This window comes from Bubalus bubalis, chromosome 24 (assembly GCF_019923935.1).
Source record: "Bubalus bubalis isolate 160015118507 breed Murrah chromosome 24, NDDB_SH_1, whole genome shotgun sequence".
NCBI lineage: Eukaryota > Metazoa > Chordata > Mammalia > Artiodactyla > Bovidae > Bubalus > Bubalus bubalis.
In genome coordinates this window covers 4,183,428-4,201,905 of record NC_059180.1, presented here as the reverse complement: position 1 = coordinate 4,201,905, position 18,478 = coordinate 4,183,428, and the positions used below count along the sequence as shown (strand labels likewise).

General features: G+C 43.0%; 1 protein-coding gene across 3 annotated transcripts in view; it reads left to right on the top strand.

Moving 5' to 3' along the window:
• Positions 1 to 592: 592 nt before the first annotated feature.
• USP42 (ubiquitin specific peptidase 42) overlaps positions 593 to 18,478 on the top strand; it is a 40,382-nt gene continuing 22,496 nt past the window's right edge. Inside the window, exons 1-3 of one of the 3 annotated variants that reach the window (XM_025274502.3) lie at positions 593 to 746; positions 4,829 to 5,078; positions 7,051 to 7,251. In XM_025274502.3, coding sequence (XP_025130287.2) covers positions 4,838 to 5,078; positions 7,051 to 7,251 — 442 coding nt within the window. In that variant the 5' untranslated portion in view covers positions 593 to 746; positions 4,829 to 4,837. Of the gene's footprint in view, positions 747 to 1,523; positions 1,640 to 4,148; positions 4,288 to 4,828; positions 5,079 to 7,050; positions 7,252 to 18,478 lie in introns of those variants that run through there. The other 2 variants (XM_044936216.2, XM_025274504.3) reach the window with 2 other exon arrangements.

The window sequence follows — 18,478 nt, the reverse complement described above, 5'->3', positions numbered from 1 at the left end:
GCCCCCAAAGAAGGCGCCCGGCTCGGAGCTGAGATGATCCCGTGGTGGGATGGGCCGGGCCGGGGTGGTGGTTGGGGGTCTGCCTCTTCTGGAGCCCGGGTGGAAAATTCTCCGCTTGCAGGAACACGGCTGGAGAAGTCCGAAGGTCCCCCGCTGGCTCCCGCGTCCTTAAATGCCGGGTCGCTAGGCTGAGGAGAATCTCTCCAGGAGCCCTGCCGTTTTAGGGTGGGGGGAACCCAGGTGTCCCCGCGTGGTCGCGTCCCCCCGGCGCGGGCCAGACAGGGCGCACGCCGGGCTGAGGCGGGGGGCGCTCTCGGGCCTCCCCTCCCGCCCTGCGGCCGCTGGGGAAGGACCTCAGCGCACCCGCGCCGCGCGCGCAGCCCGGCGCCGCCAATCAGCGCGTCGCTCCCGCGGCCGCCCCGGCGCTCCAGTGACGCGCGCGCCAGCCCGCGCCCGCGGCACTTTGGGCGACGGCCCCTCCCACGCCCGCCCGGCCCGTTAGCTGCGCGCCGCGCCTCTTGTGCGACGGCCCCTGGGCGGCGGCGGCGGCGCGTGCGGGGCGCGGCCTTGGCGCGCCCCCTGGCGGCCCGGCGGGGCGCTGCGGGCGCGGCGCTGACCCGGAGGCGGCGGCGGCGGTGCCCGGATGGAGGCACGTCATTGTCCCCCGCCGGGCGGCTGGGCTGTGTGCGGCGGCGGCGGCGGCGGCGGCGGCCGAGGGGGATGGAGCGAGCGCCGAGCCGGGTCAGGTAAGCTCCCGCCTTCTCCCCGGCCGCCGCCGGCCGGCGTGGGGCCCGCGGATCGCCCGGCTCGCCCCGGCCGCCGCCGGCCGGGCCGCCTCTCAGCCGGCGCGGCCCGCCGGGGGGCTGGCGCGGCCCCTCGCCCGCCGGCCCCGCTCCGCAGCGGGCCGGGCCGCCCGGGACCCCGCCGCGCGGGTGGCAGCTCCGCCGCCGCCGGCCGGCTGGGGCCAGGCCCGCCAGGGAGGGGGGCGGCGGCCGCGGCGCCGCGGGAACCGGGCTGCGCGGGGGAGGCCGGGCTGCCCCCCGGTTGCCATGGACACTGCCCTCCCGGCGCCCCCGCCCGGCCCAGCCCGCCCCCTCAGGCCGTGGGCCGGGTCCGGGGTGGCCGGGCCGGCACCGGTCTGTCCCGGGTGGGCGTGTGCCGGGCGCCGGCCGCGGAACCCCCCCCCCCGCGTGGCTGCCACCTCCCGCCCCCCTCCCCCCGCCCCGAGCGCCCCCCGGAGCCCCGGGCTCGCCTCCCTGCCTCCTCAGAGAGACAAACTTTCCCACCGGGTCGGCCCGCCGCGCCAGCGCCGGTCCGCTCCGCCCTCGCGGGGCCGGCCACCTGGCCGGGTCCCCGCCGGGCGTCCCGAGTTGCTCACGCCGGCCGCCGGGCGGAGCAGGCACCCACTCGCGGGGAGAGGAGGGGGCCGGCCCGGCGTCGCGGTCCCCTTCACTCCCCAAAAGCGCGTGTGCCGGGGTCCTAGTCTTTTATCTTCGGGGCAGGAAGAGCCGGCTTACCTGGAGAGGGGGTGGCGGGAGAGGGCAATCAGATGTTTGAGAAGATTTGGCGGAACCCGAAGTTTTTACGGTCTTGGTACTTTAACCTCGCTTTATGATGAATGCACTCGAGATCGTTTTTGGTGAATAGCTCTTTTATTTTCCGGGAGGCCTATAAGGAGGGCTGACTTGTTGATGGGAAAAGCACGTTGGTTGTTTAAATAACACTCAAATAACAGGAAAACTGGTTGAGAAACTCTTTAGTTAGCACCTGTTTTTCAAAGTGAGCCCCACTGTTTTAGCTTCTTCCACGTGTTAGTGAAGTCTCAAATCTTAACTTGTATATTTGAAACACCATTCTCCTCTTTTGACTGTATTTATTCATTCAAAATGGATTGGTGATAATGAATCATCTGTCTCACTTGTTTGTATTTAGAGCCAGTTTCACTTTCTTTTCTGTGTCATTGAATTAAGTCTACAGAGTTTGGTTTATAGAAGTTTAAAGATAGTCGATGTGTTTATTTACAAGTAATTAAAATACAGGTTGTCTTTTTAAAGTATATGTTTGAAAATGGAAATACAGCTAGAAGGTGGATTACATTGTCAATATATTAAAAAGCAAAATGTAACAGTTTCTTTGTGCATGTATTGATATATCATTACCACAATGTATGAGGAGAGCCATAATGTTTAGAGAGATGCTTATTCTTCTAAAAATGAAAAAGTAACATATATTCTATCCTTTCGTCACCACAAGGGAGAAGACATACCATAGGAGGGACAGCATTTTAAGACTTTCGAGTAAAACATTGTACTTAACAGCGAGTTACACTCAAAGGAAACACTTGTGAAGTCACCTTGTCTCATTCCTCCACACACCATCCAACCTTGATTCTTGTTACCCAATTTTTTTCAAACATGCTTTTGTAATTTTTTTATCTGTCATCAGAAGATGTTGAGAGAAGTTTAAACTGTTCATTGAAGTAGTTGCTTAAAAGTCCTGAGATTATAACAGTAATGTTTAAAAGCTTTACTGAGAGTAAAGAACACGTAATATCTGAATCCTACACAGCATAGTTTGGCTTCCAGAAAGGTTTCTCCATAGCAGATGGAGTTCAGTTTAATGCCTGATGGTTTCAGGGTAAGAATTCATTGGCTGAATACACATAATGAAGGAGAATGGATGGTTTGGGTTTTCCCAAGTTATAATGCTATTTGGTTGTCAATGACTGAGTTGTATGTTTTACTTTTTTTTTTTTTTTTTAAGAGTTGTTCCCCCCACCCAAAAAAAAGGCAATTGCAGCAAGTAAAATGGTTTTATGAGGTCATTAGTGAATGATTGTCCTGAAAGGGATGTTCACCCCAGAAAATCAAGGTTTTTGCTATTTAACATTATTGTAAATAAGCCTAGGTTAATTTGCTTCTTCCTTTTCTTCCTCCTCTACTCCTTCCTCTCTTGTTTTCTTAGTCTTGCTTCTTGTTTTGTAGTTTCTTTTGACTGTCAAATGAGGAAAGTGTAATTTTTATTTGGATAATGTTGCTCCGGCTTTCTTCCTGAGTAAGGATCCTGTACTATATTTTACTTATATTGACTTAACACTTCAATTCAGTTTTTCTTTTTGTTAAGATCTAATTAACATCTTTTCTATTTCTACGGAAGATTCCAAAATCTTTTCTTTAAGGTTGTACTTTTTAGAGAGGTGATAATCTTGCTTTCATGTAAAATCACAACAAAATCAAGGCTTAAAAAAAACCCTTGTTGTGAGTAGACAGTGCATCATAACATTTGTTAAGGTGTCATATGCATGGGATTTATTTCACCCTTTTGAATATTTTTTGAAACAAGTTTTAATTCTACATCAGAGTCCTTAAGGATTAAATGAGATACTAATCAGTCACCTGCAGCCCGGTGCTAATAGCAGACACTGGTTCCATTCTCTCTTCACAGCTCATTCATCTGTTCAGCACGTGTTGGGAGAGCTTTCCCTGTGCCAGGTCAGGGGGTACAAACAGGAACATGAGGGAGAGGAGCGGGGGCAGGCTCCCCCGGAAACCAGCAGAGGGTGCCCCCCGTGCTGGGGAGCTTCCAGGAGGGGTTCTCAGCCCGTCTTAGGGGAGGGGGCTGTCCAGGCAAGTGTCCTGGAGGAAATGCCTTCCAAAGGGAGCTGGGGGAGCGTTCACTGGCTGGAGGTGGAAGGGTGGGAGAGACCTGGGGGAAGACTAGCCCGTGCAGAGCCGGAGCCAGCAGGTAGGAGAGGGCCACGTGTGCCTGGGGAGGCTTCCTAGGGAGGCTTCCGGGGCTGGCAGAGCGGGTGCAGGGGTCGGGGAGCTGTGAGGGGGCGAGGCTCACCTGGAGAGTCACCTGCAAGGCAGTGGCCTGCTTGGGTTGGCCGCCGCTGGGTGGTCTCAGGGCATTCCTGGAGGGCTGTGCTCTGGGCCTTGGTGGAGCCCAAAGGAAGCCCAGCCAGGAATGTGGGGCCTGGCGCCTGTGCCCAGCAGTGACTAGTTTGGGTTAGGGTTGCCCCATTTCGTAGGCCCGGTGGATTCTGTCCAGTCTCTCGTAGGTCCTTACGAATATTAAGTTAGTGACTAACACAATGCCCCGCATGTAAAGTGCTCAATTAATGGTGGTCCTAAGATTTTAGTAGGGTTCAGAGAGAAAATTATAGTGAAGTACTTTTATAACACGTGTTTGTTTTCCAGTTTGATGTCAGAAATGCCTTAACGGGCTTCATTTTAAAAAGTCATGTATACCAAATAAATGAGCCTCTTCAGAAAATATGTTTCAAAAGTGAGACTTCCTATATTTTTTTCTTATATTTTTTAAAAAAGTAATATAGTTCAAACAATGTCATTTTGAACTTGAAGCTTAAAGTTAGGTTTTCTTTTCAGCTAGTTGAGCCTTTTCCCTGAGGAATTATATATGAATTGAAAATTGAGCCAAAAGTATTAGTGCATTTCACATTCTAGGTTTAAGCAAAAGAGAGAAAAAGATACTTCGTGAATGTAGAGAATTGGAAATTGAGGTACTTGATTGTAAATCAAAATACTAGATTTTTAGAGGGCATGAAATAGAATGACACGATCTAATCAAATACTTCACGGAAGATGTTATGATGAAAAATTGTCGGCATGTTCAGATTAGCACAATGGTAAATACCCCAAGAAAATTATTACAAAGCTAAAAAAGATACTGTTGCTTTTATGTTGGAGTGATTTATTGGAAAATTAGCTGAACTGCTTTTAATTTATTTTCAAAGATTTAATGGTAGAATAAGTAGATTACTTTTCTTGACCTTATGAAGCAAATGTATGCTTTTTGTCTTTTGCAGAGTTGAACAATGACCATAGTTGACAAAGCTTCTGAATCTTCAGACCCATCAACCTATCAGAACCAGACTGGCAGTTCTGAGGCTGTCTCACCTGGAGACATGGATGCAGGTTCTGCCAGCTGGGGTGCTGTGTCTTCGTTAAATGATGTTTCAAATCACACACTTTCTTTAGGACCAGTACCTGGTGCTGTAGTTTATTCAAGTTCATCTGTACCTGAAAAATCAAAACCATCACCACAAAAGGATCAAGGTATTACTTTTTAAAAGACAGAATCACTACAGGAAACTCCTGTATAAATGCTGTCCATAAGTTGGTAGTTTCAGAGAGGGGCTTATTTTGCAAGATAAATTATTGCCACCTGAGTGGCCAGCAGAGTTACGTTATTTGACTGGCTTCATTTTCCTCTGCTTCTGCTTCGTGATTAACATACGTATCATAACAGGGTAAGATTATTTTTAGTTACTATTAATTTCTTTAATTATCCTAATTTTTTGAAGGATAAACTTTATTCTGGTGAGAATAGAGATGGACAAGCATTTTGTTAACTTGTCAATTAACTACCATGCCCTAAGTAAATGTCTGCCTCTTAAAAATTTAAAAACAGTTGACTTTTGACAAGTGAGCTCTGCCCAACTTTTTTTTCAATTTTTTGTTTGTTTTTTCCCAGTTAAAGTCATCTGTAGTCATAAAGCTCTTTGAAAGAGAGCAGATCACGTAAATATTACGTTATGTATCAAACCATATAAATGTGGTTACATGTGTTAAAACTCATCCAGATAAGTAAGATGTGGACACTTTAGCTGGCGCTCCTAAAACTTGGGGATTTGAAAGCTTTGAAGTTGTAAGAAAAGATTGATTCCCATTCAGGACATTGTTCACGGAGGATGGCTTGGCCCTCAGATTGTTTGAGTCCTCTTGGTACATGTGATGCTGTGCTGTGGGCTGGGGGGTGCGATTTGCTGAAGGTGTTTGGTGGGGACTTTGTCTCACAGAACAGCTTTCCTGACTGTTGTCCAGAGAGGTTTAGAGACCTTTATAAGCAGGACTCTGCCACAGGACGTGTTCTCGCAGACCCAGCCTCCTCTTGCCTTGCTGGGGCCCCTCTCTCCCTCAGGACTGACTTGGTGTCGCCCCACCCAGCCCTTTTTTGGGGCCCTTGCCACACGTTTTCAAGGCTCATGTCTCTGTTCCTAATTTGGCTCTCCCTTCTTCCTGAAGCTGAAGCCTGCTTTTTTGCATGCTTAAATGCTCAGTATCGCTGTTGCAGGCCGAGAACCATCTAGCGTGCGTCTTACTCTTTGGTGGTACTGAGGAACTAGCAGACTTCTGAAGAAACACTCTGGCTGTGGATGATTTTGGCCTCTCCTAAATAAGTTGTTTTTGAGCTTCACCTGAGTTTTATTAGCATAGTTGTCAATTCGCCATTTGAGTCTTAAAAATATTTTTTAAAATTGTTCGTGTATAGTATCTTTACGAGTATGTTATCCTGGTGCCTGAAATCCCACTTCCTTGCTGGTAAAGTTGGGATGACGTCACTACCAGCCTCTAGAATCCAGACTGACAGACGGCGAGCGGTCCGCGCCGCCGCAGGTGTCAGCGCGTGCCTTCCCGCACTTGCTGCTGTGGTGGTGGTGATTTAAGCAGACATGAAAGAGGGTAGCTGTGATGAGCTCTCAGGCGCCCTTCAGTCGGTGCTGTTTATCGACTCCTGGCCACTCATAGCTCCACCCACTTAACTCCTCTCCTCACTTCCCAACCGTTTAGAGCAAATCTAAGAATTTCTATTTCATCTGTAAATATTTTAATGTGTTTATCTAAATCATTCTTTTCGGAAAATTAGAATGTTTTTCTGTGAAAAGTCCAGTCAATATTCAAATGTCCCCGGTCATCATAGAATGGTTTTTAACGGTTGGTCATTGAAACCAACTTCCAAACAAGGTCTACCCTTTGCATTTGGTGAAAGTCTTTTTTAAGTTTTTTAAAATGTGTTAAATACTGTCCTGCCTCCCACACACACACTGTTGTCCTTGAAATTTATGTATCAGAAAAACCCAATCATTTAGAATTTCCCGCATTCTGGGCTTTCTTTTAAAATGTCCCTTTCTCCCTTGCGTTTCTGGTTAGCTGGTCATAAGAATCTTGGTCAGATTCAGGTGTGACTTGTTATTTATTTAGCTTCAGAAATGTACAAAGCTTCCGTTTTAAATGTTTATTTTTCTAGCCCTAGGTGATGGCATTGCTCCTCCACAAAAAGTTCTCTTCCCGTCTGAGAAGATCTGTCTTAAGTGGCAGCAGACTCATAGAGTAGGAGCTGGGCTCCAGAATTTGGGCAATACCTGTTTTGCAAACGCAGCACTGCAGTGTTTAACTTACACGCCACCTCTCGCCAACTACATGCTATCACACGAGCACTCCAAGACATGTAAGTGTCCTGTGTCACATTACACGTGTGTTGTTGAGGTATGCTAACCTACTTGCGTTTTTTTCTCTGAAATTAAAATGAAGAATTAAGTCAAGAATTTGGTCATCACTAAGTTGGTTTCTTTTAGAAACCACAGAGGAAGACTCAAAGGTTTGCATTCAGGTTGCATGAAAAACATTTTGCGTGTAATTTAGTCTGTGGAATTATTTAAAAAGAAACGTGTTTTTTCGGCATTTAGCGTTTCTGAATACACTGCTGACTTTCTACACTTGCTAAAAATCGTGCCATAAATATCTACTGCCAACAGCTTGGGACAAGCAGGGTTGAGTCCTGCCTCTCCTGGCGCCCATCCTGTGTCGAAGGCTTGATTCATTTACAGGCTTTAGGCGAAGAGGAGCCTCTGGTCACAGCTCCTAACCCCTGAAAATTTGTGCAGGACTTTCCCTTTGGTGTGTGAGCTCAGTTTCCAACCTAGAGGGCAGGAAATTCGTTAAAACATGTTGTCTTTAAAAACATGTTATGTCTTTCAAAGAGCATGTTTTACTTTAACTACGGGAGAGTCAACTCAGTGGTCAACTAGTGAAATTCAGAATTTAGAACGTATCCATTTTTTGTTGAGGTTTTGAACTTGTACATGTAGTATTATAAACGCCCTTCATCTTTTATAAATGAAACTCCCTGTTCTTTGATCTACATGAATGTGTATGTGAATGTTCAGGTGTCAGGCCTTCATTATTGGGGTGAAAAAAAAAAAGCCCTTGATTTCTTTCTGAATAGTTCTTTACTTTTTTGTGTGTGTGGCTTGTGGGATCTTAGTTCTCCCACCAGGGATTGAACCTGGGCTCTCGGGAGTGAAAGTGGTGAGTCCTAACGACTGGACCACCAGGAAATTCCCGAATAGTCCTTTACTTGATGGAGAATTTAGACGCATTCTTTTAACACTTTTTCCCCCTCAAAGAGCAAAATAATGGCTGCATAAAGAATTTGGAAAGTACAGAAAATTTTAAAGTAACCAAAGGAAAATCTCTGAGACTGTCAACCACCAAGAGGTGTTTGCTCTGCCATGGGGTTCAGATTATAGAACGAAGATCTCTTTGCCCTCATTTTTTCCTTTTCCAAGTCCATAGTTGATCATTATGTTAATATATAATAATTGACATAACACAGACAGCTTTCTGATCATTTTTGCACTTAATAAAACGGGGGTGTGAATGAGAGTCCAGCACTGGCACCTGGACCTCGAGAGAGAGGGATGGAGACAAAGATGCAGCTGCCTGGGGTTCCAGAGTCAGGTGCCCGTCTTTTACAGGCCATCAGTAGTTTTCCCTCGTTATCAATGAACAATAAACTGCACATACTTAAAATACACAGTTTGATGCATCTTGACGTTTATGCGCGCCCATGAAACGACTACCACAATAATGAACTCTTTCATCGCCCCTGAAAGTCTCAATGTGGCTTTGAAATCAGTCCTTCCAGCCCTTCCTGCCCCGCATCCCTTCCAGGCCATGCAGCCACTGATGGGCTTTCTGTTTTATTGCAGATGAGTTTGTATTTCCTAGAATGTCATATATGGGGTATTACGCAGAATTTGTGTTTATATTGCCTGGCTTTTTTCACTCAGCAGTTATTTCAGTATCATCCTGTGTTGCTGCCTGTATCGGTAGTCACTTTTTATTGCTGAGTAGTATTCCATTGTATGGATTAATGGACCCCAGTTTGTTTCTCCATTCACCTGTTGACGGACCTTTGGGTTATTTCCCTTGCGGGGCCATCCCAAGTGAAGCTGCTGGGAGGTTTTCGTAAGGACGTGTGTTCATTTCTTGTGGGTAAGCATCTAGGAGAGGAATGGTTTGGTCCCATAATACAGGTACGCTTGACATTAAGATACTTACAAACTGGGAAGTGGATTATGAGATTTTACATTCCCACTAGCAGTGAATGCGGAGAAAGCAATGGCACCCAACTCCAGCACTCTTGCCTGAAAAATCCCATGGACGGAGGAGCCTGGTGGGCTGCAGTCCATGGGGTCGCAAAGAGTCGGACACGACTGAGCAACTGCCCTTTCACTTTTCACTTTTCATGCATTGGAGAAGGAAATGGCAACCCACTCCAGTGTTCTTGCCTGGAGAAGCCCAGGGACGGGGGAGCCTGATGGGCTGCCGTCTATGGGGTTGCACAGAGTCAGACACTACTGAAGCAACTTAGCAGCAGCAGTGAATGAAATTTTCATTTGCGCCACATCTTCCCTGATCCTTGGTGTGGTCAGTCTTTCTGATTTTAGCTACTCTTAACAGGTGTGTAGTGTGATAGTATCTTACCGTGGGTTGAATTTGCATTTCTGTAGTGAATAATGGTGTTGAACATCCCTCCATATGGTTCTTCAGCAGCTGTGTGTTTGCTTTGCCCAAGTGTTTGCTCCTATCTTTGGCCTGATTTAAAATTGGGTAATTCTCTTCTTGTTGAATTTTGAGAGTTCTTTATATATTCTGGATGGAAGTCCTTTATCCAGTACATGATTTGCAAATGTTATTTCTCAAACTGGAGAAAATAGTCTCTTCACACTGTCTTTCAAATAACATGTTTTATTTACTTCAGTATTTTTCTTTTTTTGTCAGTTGTGTGCTCAGTGTTGTATTTAAGAAATCTTTGCCTAACCAAAGGTAGCAAAGATTTCCTCTATTTTTTTTTTTTTTTTTTTTAGCAGTCTTATACTTTTAGTTTTTATGTTTAGGTCAGTGATCCATTCTGAGTTAATTTTTGTCTGTGGTGTAGAGTTCATGTTTTTCAATATGAATATGCAATTGTTCAAACACTGTTCAAAAGATGGCCCTTTCTCCTCTGAATTATTGTTGTACCTTTGTCAAAAATCGATTGATTGTATCCATATGGATCTGTTTCTGACCTGTTATACTGATCCACTTCTGTCTTGACTCCATAACACAGTGTCTTTTAAACAAATTCTTTCTTTTATTTATTATTTGCATTTTTGACTGCACTGGGTCTTCATTGCTGCACCAGCTTTCTCTCTTTGCAGCGAGCGGACTGCTCTCTCTCGGGGTGCGGGTGCTTCTCATGAGGTGGCTTCTCGTTGCAGAACACAGCTCAAGGGCCCTCCGGCTAAGGTGCCCCACAGCCTGATAACAGCAGTGTCTGGTTACTGTGTATTTAAAAGTTTCGAAACTCGGTAGCTTTTCCAACTTTGCTCTCCTTTTTCAAAGCTGTTTTGGCCATTCTTGGTCTTTTGCATTTCCAAATTAACTTTGAAATCAGTTTGTCAATTTCTGCAAAAAAGCCTCCTGAGAGTTTGCCTAGGATTGTTTTGAATCTGTACATCAGTTTGAGATGTACAGCATCTAAACAGTGTTGTCTTCTGACCCACAAGCACGGTGCACGTCTCTGTTTATTCAGGTTCCCTTTGGTTTTTCTTAGCACTGCTGCGTAGCTTTCAGTATACAAGTATAATGTGCACATCTTAAAATCCGATTTATTGCTAAGTATTTCATATTTTTGAAAACTATTATAAATGGTAATATATATTTTGACCTTCCAGTTTTGATTGTTTATTGCTAGAATGTAGAAATGCAATTGTCTCTTGTTTATTGATCTCGTATCCTACAAGTTTGCGAGCTCCTTAATTCTAGTGTTTTTTTTTTTTTAATACAGTTACCTGATTGGTTACCCATGTGATTGCTTAGAGGCATGTCATTCAGTTGCCAGATGTTTGGGGATTTTTCAGAAATTGTCCTGCTACTGATTACTAATTTAATTCCATTGTGGTCAGAGAAGATATTTTTATTGTTTGAATCCTTTGAAACTTGAGACTTGTTTTATGCACTAGAATGTGGTTTAGTTTGTTAAATATTCCATGTGTACTTAGTAAGGATGTGTATTCTGCACTGGTTGGAGTTTCTGTAAATGCTGATTATGTTTAGTTAGTTGATAATGTTGTTAGTTGATAGTCTTTTATGTCCTTACTGCTTTTCTGTCTACTTGTTCTATCAAATTTTGAGAGACATACATTGAAATAAAATACATGGAATAAAATTCTTATAGATAGCCTATAGTTCTTATTTTTTAATCCAGTCTTACAGTCTCTACCTTTTATTTTAGAGTGTAAATCATTTATATTTAATGAGAGTATTGATATGATTGAGTTTTTTATTTCCCATCTTGCTATTTGTCTTCTGTTTGTCCTGTATTCTTTGCTCCCTTTTTCATCTGTTTCTGCCTTCTTTGGAATGAGTGATTATATGATATTTCCTCTACTTTATTGGCATATCTTCTCAACTTTGTTTTCTCTTTATAGTGGTTGCTTTAGGGTTTAACATATATCTTTAACTTGTCACAGCTTCCTTTAAAATCCGCTTCCATTCTTCGGGTTTTGTAAGGACTGATGACAGTGTCCTTTCGTGACTTCCCTAGGCACTTGTGCTCTGTTGGCATACATTTTATTTTTGCTTATCTTGTTACCACATAGTATGTTGTGTTATTTTGCTTTAAATAAAAGTTGAAAGTTTTAAGAGGTTTGTGGAGGTTTCTTTACAAATCTTTTATATTTTCTTACCCTAATCATTTCTGCTGCTTTTAATTCCTCTTTGTAGATTCAAGTACCATCTGGAATTTTCTTATGCCTGGAGGAATTCTCTTAACTATTTTTGCTGATTTTGGGGGTTTTTTTAATTCTTGGTCCGAAATGTCTTTATTTTGCCTTTTTTGAAGTTAAGCTTTTTATTTTGAGGTAAGTTTGGATTTCCATGCAGTTGTAAGAAATCACACAGAGACATCCTGTGTACCTTTTCCCAGTTTCCCCTAGTGGTGAAACTGCAGTTCAGTCTTGCAACCAGGATATTGATACTGATACAGTCAAGGTATGGAACATTGCCATTCCTAAGGAAATGTTTCCCTTTTGTAGCCAAGCCCACTTCCCTCAAGCCCCTACATCCTCCTTAATCCCTGGCAACCACTGGTTTTCAGTTATGTTACTTTGTTATTTCAAGAATGTTGCCTCTATTGAGTTATATAAAAGGGAATTGGCTTCTTCACTTAAGCCTAGGTCTTTGGATATTTCTTCACTTTGTTGTGTACATCAGTAATTTGTTCCTTTTTGTTGCTGAGTGGTATTCCATGGTATGGATGAACCACAATTTGTTTAACCATTCATCCATTAAAGGATGTCTGCGTTGTTTCTAGTTTTGGATATTATGAATAGAGCTGCTGTAAACATTACTGTGTAGAGCATATGTGTGATCACAAGTCTTTATTTCTCTGGAATAAGTGCCCAGACTGCCGTTGCTGGGTCATGAGGTAGTTGCATATTTGGTTTTATAAGGAATTGTCCAATAGTTTCTTAGACGGCTGACCATTTTGCATTTCCACCATCAATGTGTGAAGAGTTCCAGTTGCTCTTCATTGCTGCCAACATCTGATGTTGTCACTGTTTTTCTTTTAATCATACTTTAATTATGCATACAATGATATCTCATTGTGGTTTGAATTTGGATTTCCCTAATGCCTAAAGGTCTTGAACTCCTCTCCGTGTGTGTTTATCATCTGTATATCCTCTTTGGTAAGATGTCTCTGTGTCTTTTGTTCGTTTTCAGTTGTGTTCTTTTGTTTTTATCTTGTTGTTTTCTTCTTTGTGTATTCTAGATAGTAGGTCTTTTGGGTATATATTTCCAACATTTCCTGCCAGTTTGAAGCTTGTCTTTTTATCCCCTTACCCTTAGCAGGATCTTTCATGGAACAAAAGGTTTAAATTTTGGTGAAGGTGAGTTTTTCCTTTTATGGATTGTGTTTTTGCTGTCAAGTATAAGATCTCTTTGCATAGCCCTTGACCCTAAAGATTTTTCTCCTGGTTTTTTTTTTTTCTGAAAAGTTTTATATTTTACGTTTAAATATATGATCCTTTTTATTTCAGTTTGTTCTTTTGTTTGTATGTTTGTGGACGTTCAGTTGCTCTACCACCATTGGTTGAAGGGCTAGCTTTCCTTCACTGAAGAGCTTTCATACTTTCGTGAAGTCACTTGGGTGTGTCTGTCTCTGGGCCCCCTGTTCTGTTCTGTTAGTATCTGACCCTCAGTATGGTCTTTTGTTATTGTGGCTGTGCAGTAAATCTTGACATCAGATAGAGTGATTCCATCCACTTACTCTTTTTCAAAATTGTTTTTCTCTATTCTAGTTCCCTTGTTTATCTATATAAATTATTCAATAATCTTGATTGTATTTACAAAACAACTTACTGGGATTTTGATAGGAATTTTGTTAAACCTATATCTCAGTTTGGGGAGAATTGACATCTTTACTGTGCTGACATTTCCAATCTGTGGATGTGGTGTGTCTCTCCATTTACTTAGATCTCTAAGTAACACTGTTTCATCAGTGTTGCATCAGAGATCAGTCACTCAGTCGTGTCCGACTCTTTGCGACCCCATGAATCGCAGCACGCCAGGCCTCCCTGTCCATCACCAACTCCCGGAGTTCACCCAGACTCACATCCATCGAGTCAGTGATGCCATCCAGCCATCTCATCCTCTGTCGTCCCCTTCTCCTCCTGCCCCCAATCCCTCCCAGCATCAGAGTCTTTTCCAGTGAGTCAACTCTTCGCATGAGGTGGCCCAGAGTACTGGAGTTTCAGCCTCAGCATCAGTCCTTCCAAAGAAATCCCAGGGCTGATCTCCTTCAGAATGGACTGGTTGGATCTCCTTGCAGTCCAAGGGACTCTCAAGAGTCTTCTCCAACACCACAGTTCAAAAGCATCAATTCTTCGGCGCTCAGCCTTCTTCACAGTCCAACTCTCACATCCATACACGACCACAGGAAAAACCGTAGCCTTGACCAGATGAACCTTTGTAGGCAAAGTAATGTCTCTGCTTTTGAATATGCTATCTAGGTTGGTCGTAACTTTCCTTCCAAGGAGTAAGCGTCTTTTAATTTCATGGCTGCAGTCACCATCTGCAGTGATTTTGGAGCCCAGAAAAATAAAGTCTGACACTGTTTCCACTGTTTCCCCATCTATTTCCCATGAAGTGATGGGACCGGATGCCATGATCTTCGTTTTCTGAATGTTGAGCTTTAAGCCAACTTTTTCACTCTCCACTTTCACTTTCATCAAGAGGCTTTTTAGTTCCTCTTCACTTTCTGCCATAAGGGTGGTGTCATCTGCATATCTGAGGTTATTGATATTTCTCCCGGCAATCTTGATTCCAGCTTGTGTTTCTTCCAGTCCAGCGTTTCTCATGATGGACTCTGTGCATATAAGTTAAATAAGCAGGGTGACAATCTACAGCCTTGACGTACTCCTTTTCCTATTTGGAACCAGTCTGTTGTTCCATGTCCAGTTCTAATTGTTGCTTCCTGACCTGCATATAGGCTTCTCAAGAGGCAGGTCAGGTGGTCTGGTATTCCCATCCATAGAAGAATTTTCCACAGTTTATTGTGATCCACACAGTCAAAGGCTTTGGCATAGTCAATAAAGCAGAAATAGATGTTTTTCTGGAACTCTCTTGCTTTTTCCATGATCCAGTGGATGTTTGCAATTTGATCTCTGGTGCCTCTGCCTTTTCTAAAACCAGCTTGAACATCAGGAAGTTCACGGTTCACGTATTGCTGAAGCCTGGCTTGGAGAATTTTGAGCATTACTTTACTAGCGTGTGAGATGAGTGCAATTGTGCGGTCGTTTGAGCATTCTTTGGCATTGCCTTTCTTTGGGATTGGAATGAAAACTGACCTTTTCCAGTCCTGTGGCCACTGCTGAGTTTTCCAAATTTGCTGGCATATTGAGTGCAGCACTTTCACAGCATCATCTTTCAGGATTTGAAATAGCTCAGAACTGAGCTTTATAAGATGTGTTTGGGATATGTTAACTCCTATTTTTTGGAAGAGATTGTATAGAATATTGATATAAATTTTTATGTAAACATACAGTGTAGGATCCATCCGTGAAAATATTTTGGCCTAGAGATTTCTTTTTTGGGGGAGTTTTAAAGTTGCAAATTTAATTTCCTTGGTAAGTATAAGGCTATTCAGATTATTTTATTTTCGATGGGTTATGGTAGTCCACTTTTTTGAGGAGTTGGTCCATTTCCCTTAAGTTGTCAAATTTACATGTGTCAAGTTAATTACAGAATATATATATATTCTCTTGTTTTTCTTTTGGTGTCTGCAGGGTCTGTATTGATTTACTTGTTTTTGTTTCTGATATTGTTATAAGTGTAAATTTCCCTTTGGACACTGCTTTAACTGTGTCTCCAAACTTTTGATATACTGTCTTTTCCATTTTTATTTTAACCCTTTGAACCACGGGTTGTTCAGAAGTGTTGCTCAGTTTCCAGGTATTTATAGACTTTTTTGTGTTCTCTCTCTATCACTGATTTTTAGGATTTTCCATTCCGCACTTTTTATGATTTCCGTTGTTTTATCTTTTGAGGTTTGTTTGTGGCCCAGGATATAGTCTGTGTTGGTGTATGTTTTGTGAGGCCTTGAAACACATGTGTATTCTGTTGTTGGGTGGGGTATTCTATAAATGTTGATGGAATCGCATTGGCTCTTGGTGTTACCAAGTTCTCCTTGCTGGTTTTCTGGTTAATTGTTCGGTTGTTGACAGAAGGATGTTGAGGTTTCCAGCTGTAGTTGTGGATTTCTTTATATGCATTTTCAGTCCTGTCAGAGTTTGAGTCATGTATTTTTCAGCTTTATTGTTTGGTACAAACACATTTAGGATTGCTTGTCTTTCTGATGGATTGATCCTTTATATAACATCCTTTTCTCTGATAGCTTTCTTTGCTCTGAAGTCTACTCTATCTGCCATTAATATAGCCATTCCTGCTTTCTTCGGGTTAGTGTTTGCATGACATATATTTTTCCATCTTTTTTCTTTGAGCCTGTTTGTATCATTACATTTGAAGTGAGTTTCTTACAGGCAAAATAGTTGAATCATGTTTTTAAATCTGCTTTGTTAATTTAGATCTTTTAAGTAGTATATTAATTAATATTTAAGGTAGTCGTTTATACATTAGGACTCAAGTTTGCCATTTTGTTTTTGTTTTCTGTTCAGTTATTCATTTGTCCTGTCTCTCGGCCTACTTGTGGGTTACTTGAATATTTTAAACTTTTGTTTAAAATTTGTTTTTGTGTTTATGTTTTTGAGTGTATCTCTTTATATAGTCTTTTTAGAGGTTCCTCTAGGTTTACATTATGTGTAGCTTTTCACAGTTTACTAATGTTGTCATTTTACCAATTCAAGGGAAATGTAGAAACTTTACTTTTGTCTCCTTTATTCTTCCCTACTTACCATGTAATTAAATATTTCCTTTACGTACATTTAGAACCACATTTAGAGACAGTGTTATAATCCTTATTTCAATTGTCACATAATTTAGAAAACCCAAGAGAAGGAAACTGTATTTGTCTATATTTTTGATTACCATGTTTTTTTTCTTCCTTCTTGATGTTACAGCTTTAAAAAAAAAACAACAACCACCAAAAACCCAAATCACTTCCTTTTTGTTTAGAGAGCTTCTGACTTAAGGAAGTCATTCTTTAAGTCGTTCCTTAAGGCATCCTTTTAGGGTAAGTCTGCTGGTGACAGATTCTCCTCGTTCTGCTTCACCTGAAAGTGTCTTAATCTCGTCTTATTCCTGAAGGACGTTTCCACTGGCCGTAGGGTTCTGGGTAAAGTCCCTTTCTTTCAGGACTTGAGAATTTTTGTGCTACTTCCTCTGTCCTCCATGGTTTTTGGTGTGAAATCCATTTCTATTCAAGTTTTCTCTTACAGGTAAGGTGGTGTTTTTCTACCACTACCTCCAAGGTATTTTTCTATGTCTTTAGTTTTCGCAAGTTTGATGTGATGTGTTTTGGTATCTATTTCTTTGTTCTTTTTCCTGTTTGGTGTTTGAATGCTTCTTGAATTACATCCTTTGCCAAATTTGGGGAAATTTCCACCTTCATTTCTTACACTGTGAACCCAGTCTTCTCTCTCCTCTCCTCTGGGACTCTGACAACACGTGTGTTAGATCTTCTGTTAGAGTCTCACAGGCCCCTAGGCTCTGGTCGCCCTTCTCTCCCAGTCTGTTTTGCTCTGTTGTTTAGAGTGCACGAGTTCCGTTGTTCTGTGTGCGTGTTCACTGATGCTTTCCTCGGTCAGTTCCAGTCTTCTCCTTAGCTCATCCACAGAGCTTCTTACTCTGGTTACTGTGTTTTTCATTTCTAAAATTTCCATTTGGTTCTCTGTATCTTTTGTTTCTTTGTTGAGTCTTTCTATGTTGCTTTATTTGTTTCTAGTATATTCATAACTACCGGTTCAGGCTTTTTTGCCATGGCTGCTTTAAAACCTTTGTTAGATAATTCTAACATATCTTCTTATCTTAGGGTTGGTATCTATTCATTGTCTTTTATTCACTTCTACAGCATTCAGAAGTTCTTGGTTCTTAGTATGATGAGTGATTTTCAGTTGAAACTGGGACATTTTTGTGTTATGCTATTAAATATTGGATCTTATCTGACCTGTGTTTTGGCTGGCTTTCTCTTGACACCATTCTGGCAAAGGAAGAAGTATTAGGTGGAGATAGAAGTCCAGATTCCACACTCAGCCTCTGTTGACATCCGAGGTGGGGGTGGGCTCCACGTTCTTGCTGGATGGGAGCAGGGGTTTCCGCTCCCCCCGCCCCGCCCCGGTCTCCAGGGAGACTGCAGTGGCTTTTTACCACTGGCTGATGGCGAGAGTCCCGATTCTGACACTGCCCAGTGGGAAGCTGGAAAGATGCTTCTTTCTTTCCCTCTCTTTCTTTCTCGAGGTATAATTCATTGCAGTATTACATGTTGTTTTTCAGTCACTAAGTTGTGACCAATTCTTTGTGACCCCATGGACTGCAGCACCCCAGGCTTCCCTGTCCTTGACTATCTCCCGGAGCTTGCTCAAATTCACGTCCTTTGATTTGGTGATGCCATCCAGCCATCTCATCCTGTGTCGTCTCCTTCTCCTACTGCCTCCAGTCTTTCCCAGCATCAGGGTCTTTCTGAGTCAGCTCTTTGAATCAGGTGGCCAAAGTAGTAGAGCTTCAGCTTCAGTTCAGTCATTCCACTGAATATTCAGGGTTGATCTCCTTTAGGATTGACTGGTTTGATGCAGTCCAGTGGACTCTAAAGAGTCTTCTGCAGCACCACAGTTCAAAAGCATCAATTCTTCGGCACTCAGCCTTCTTTACCAGGTGTACAGTATAGTGATTCC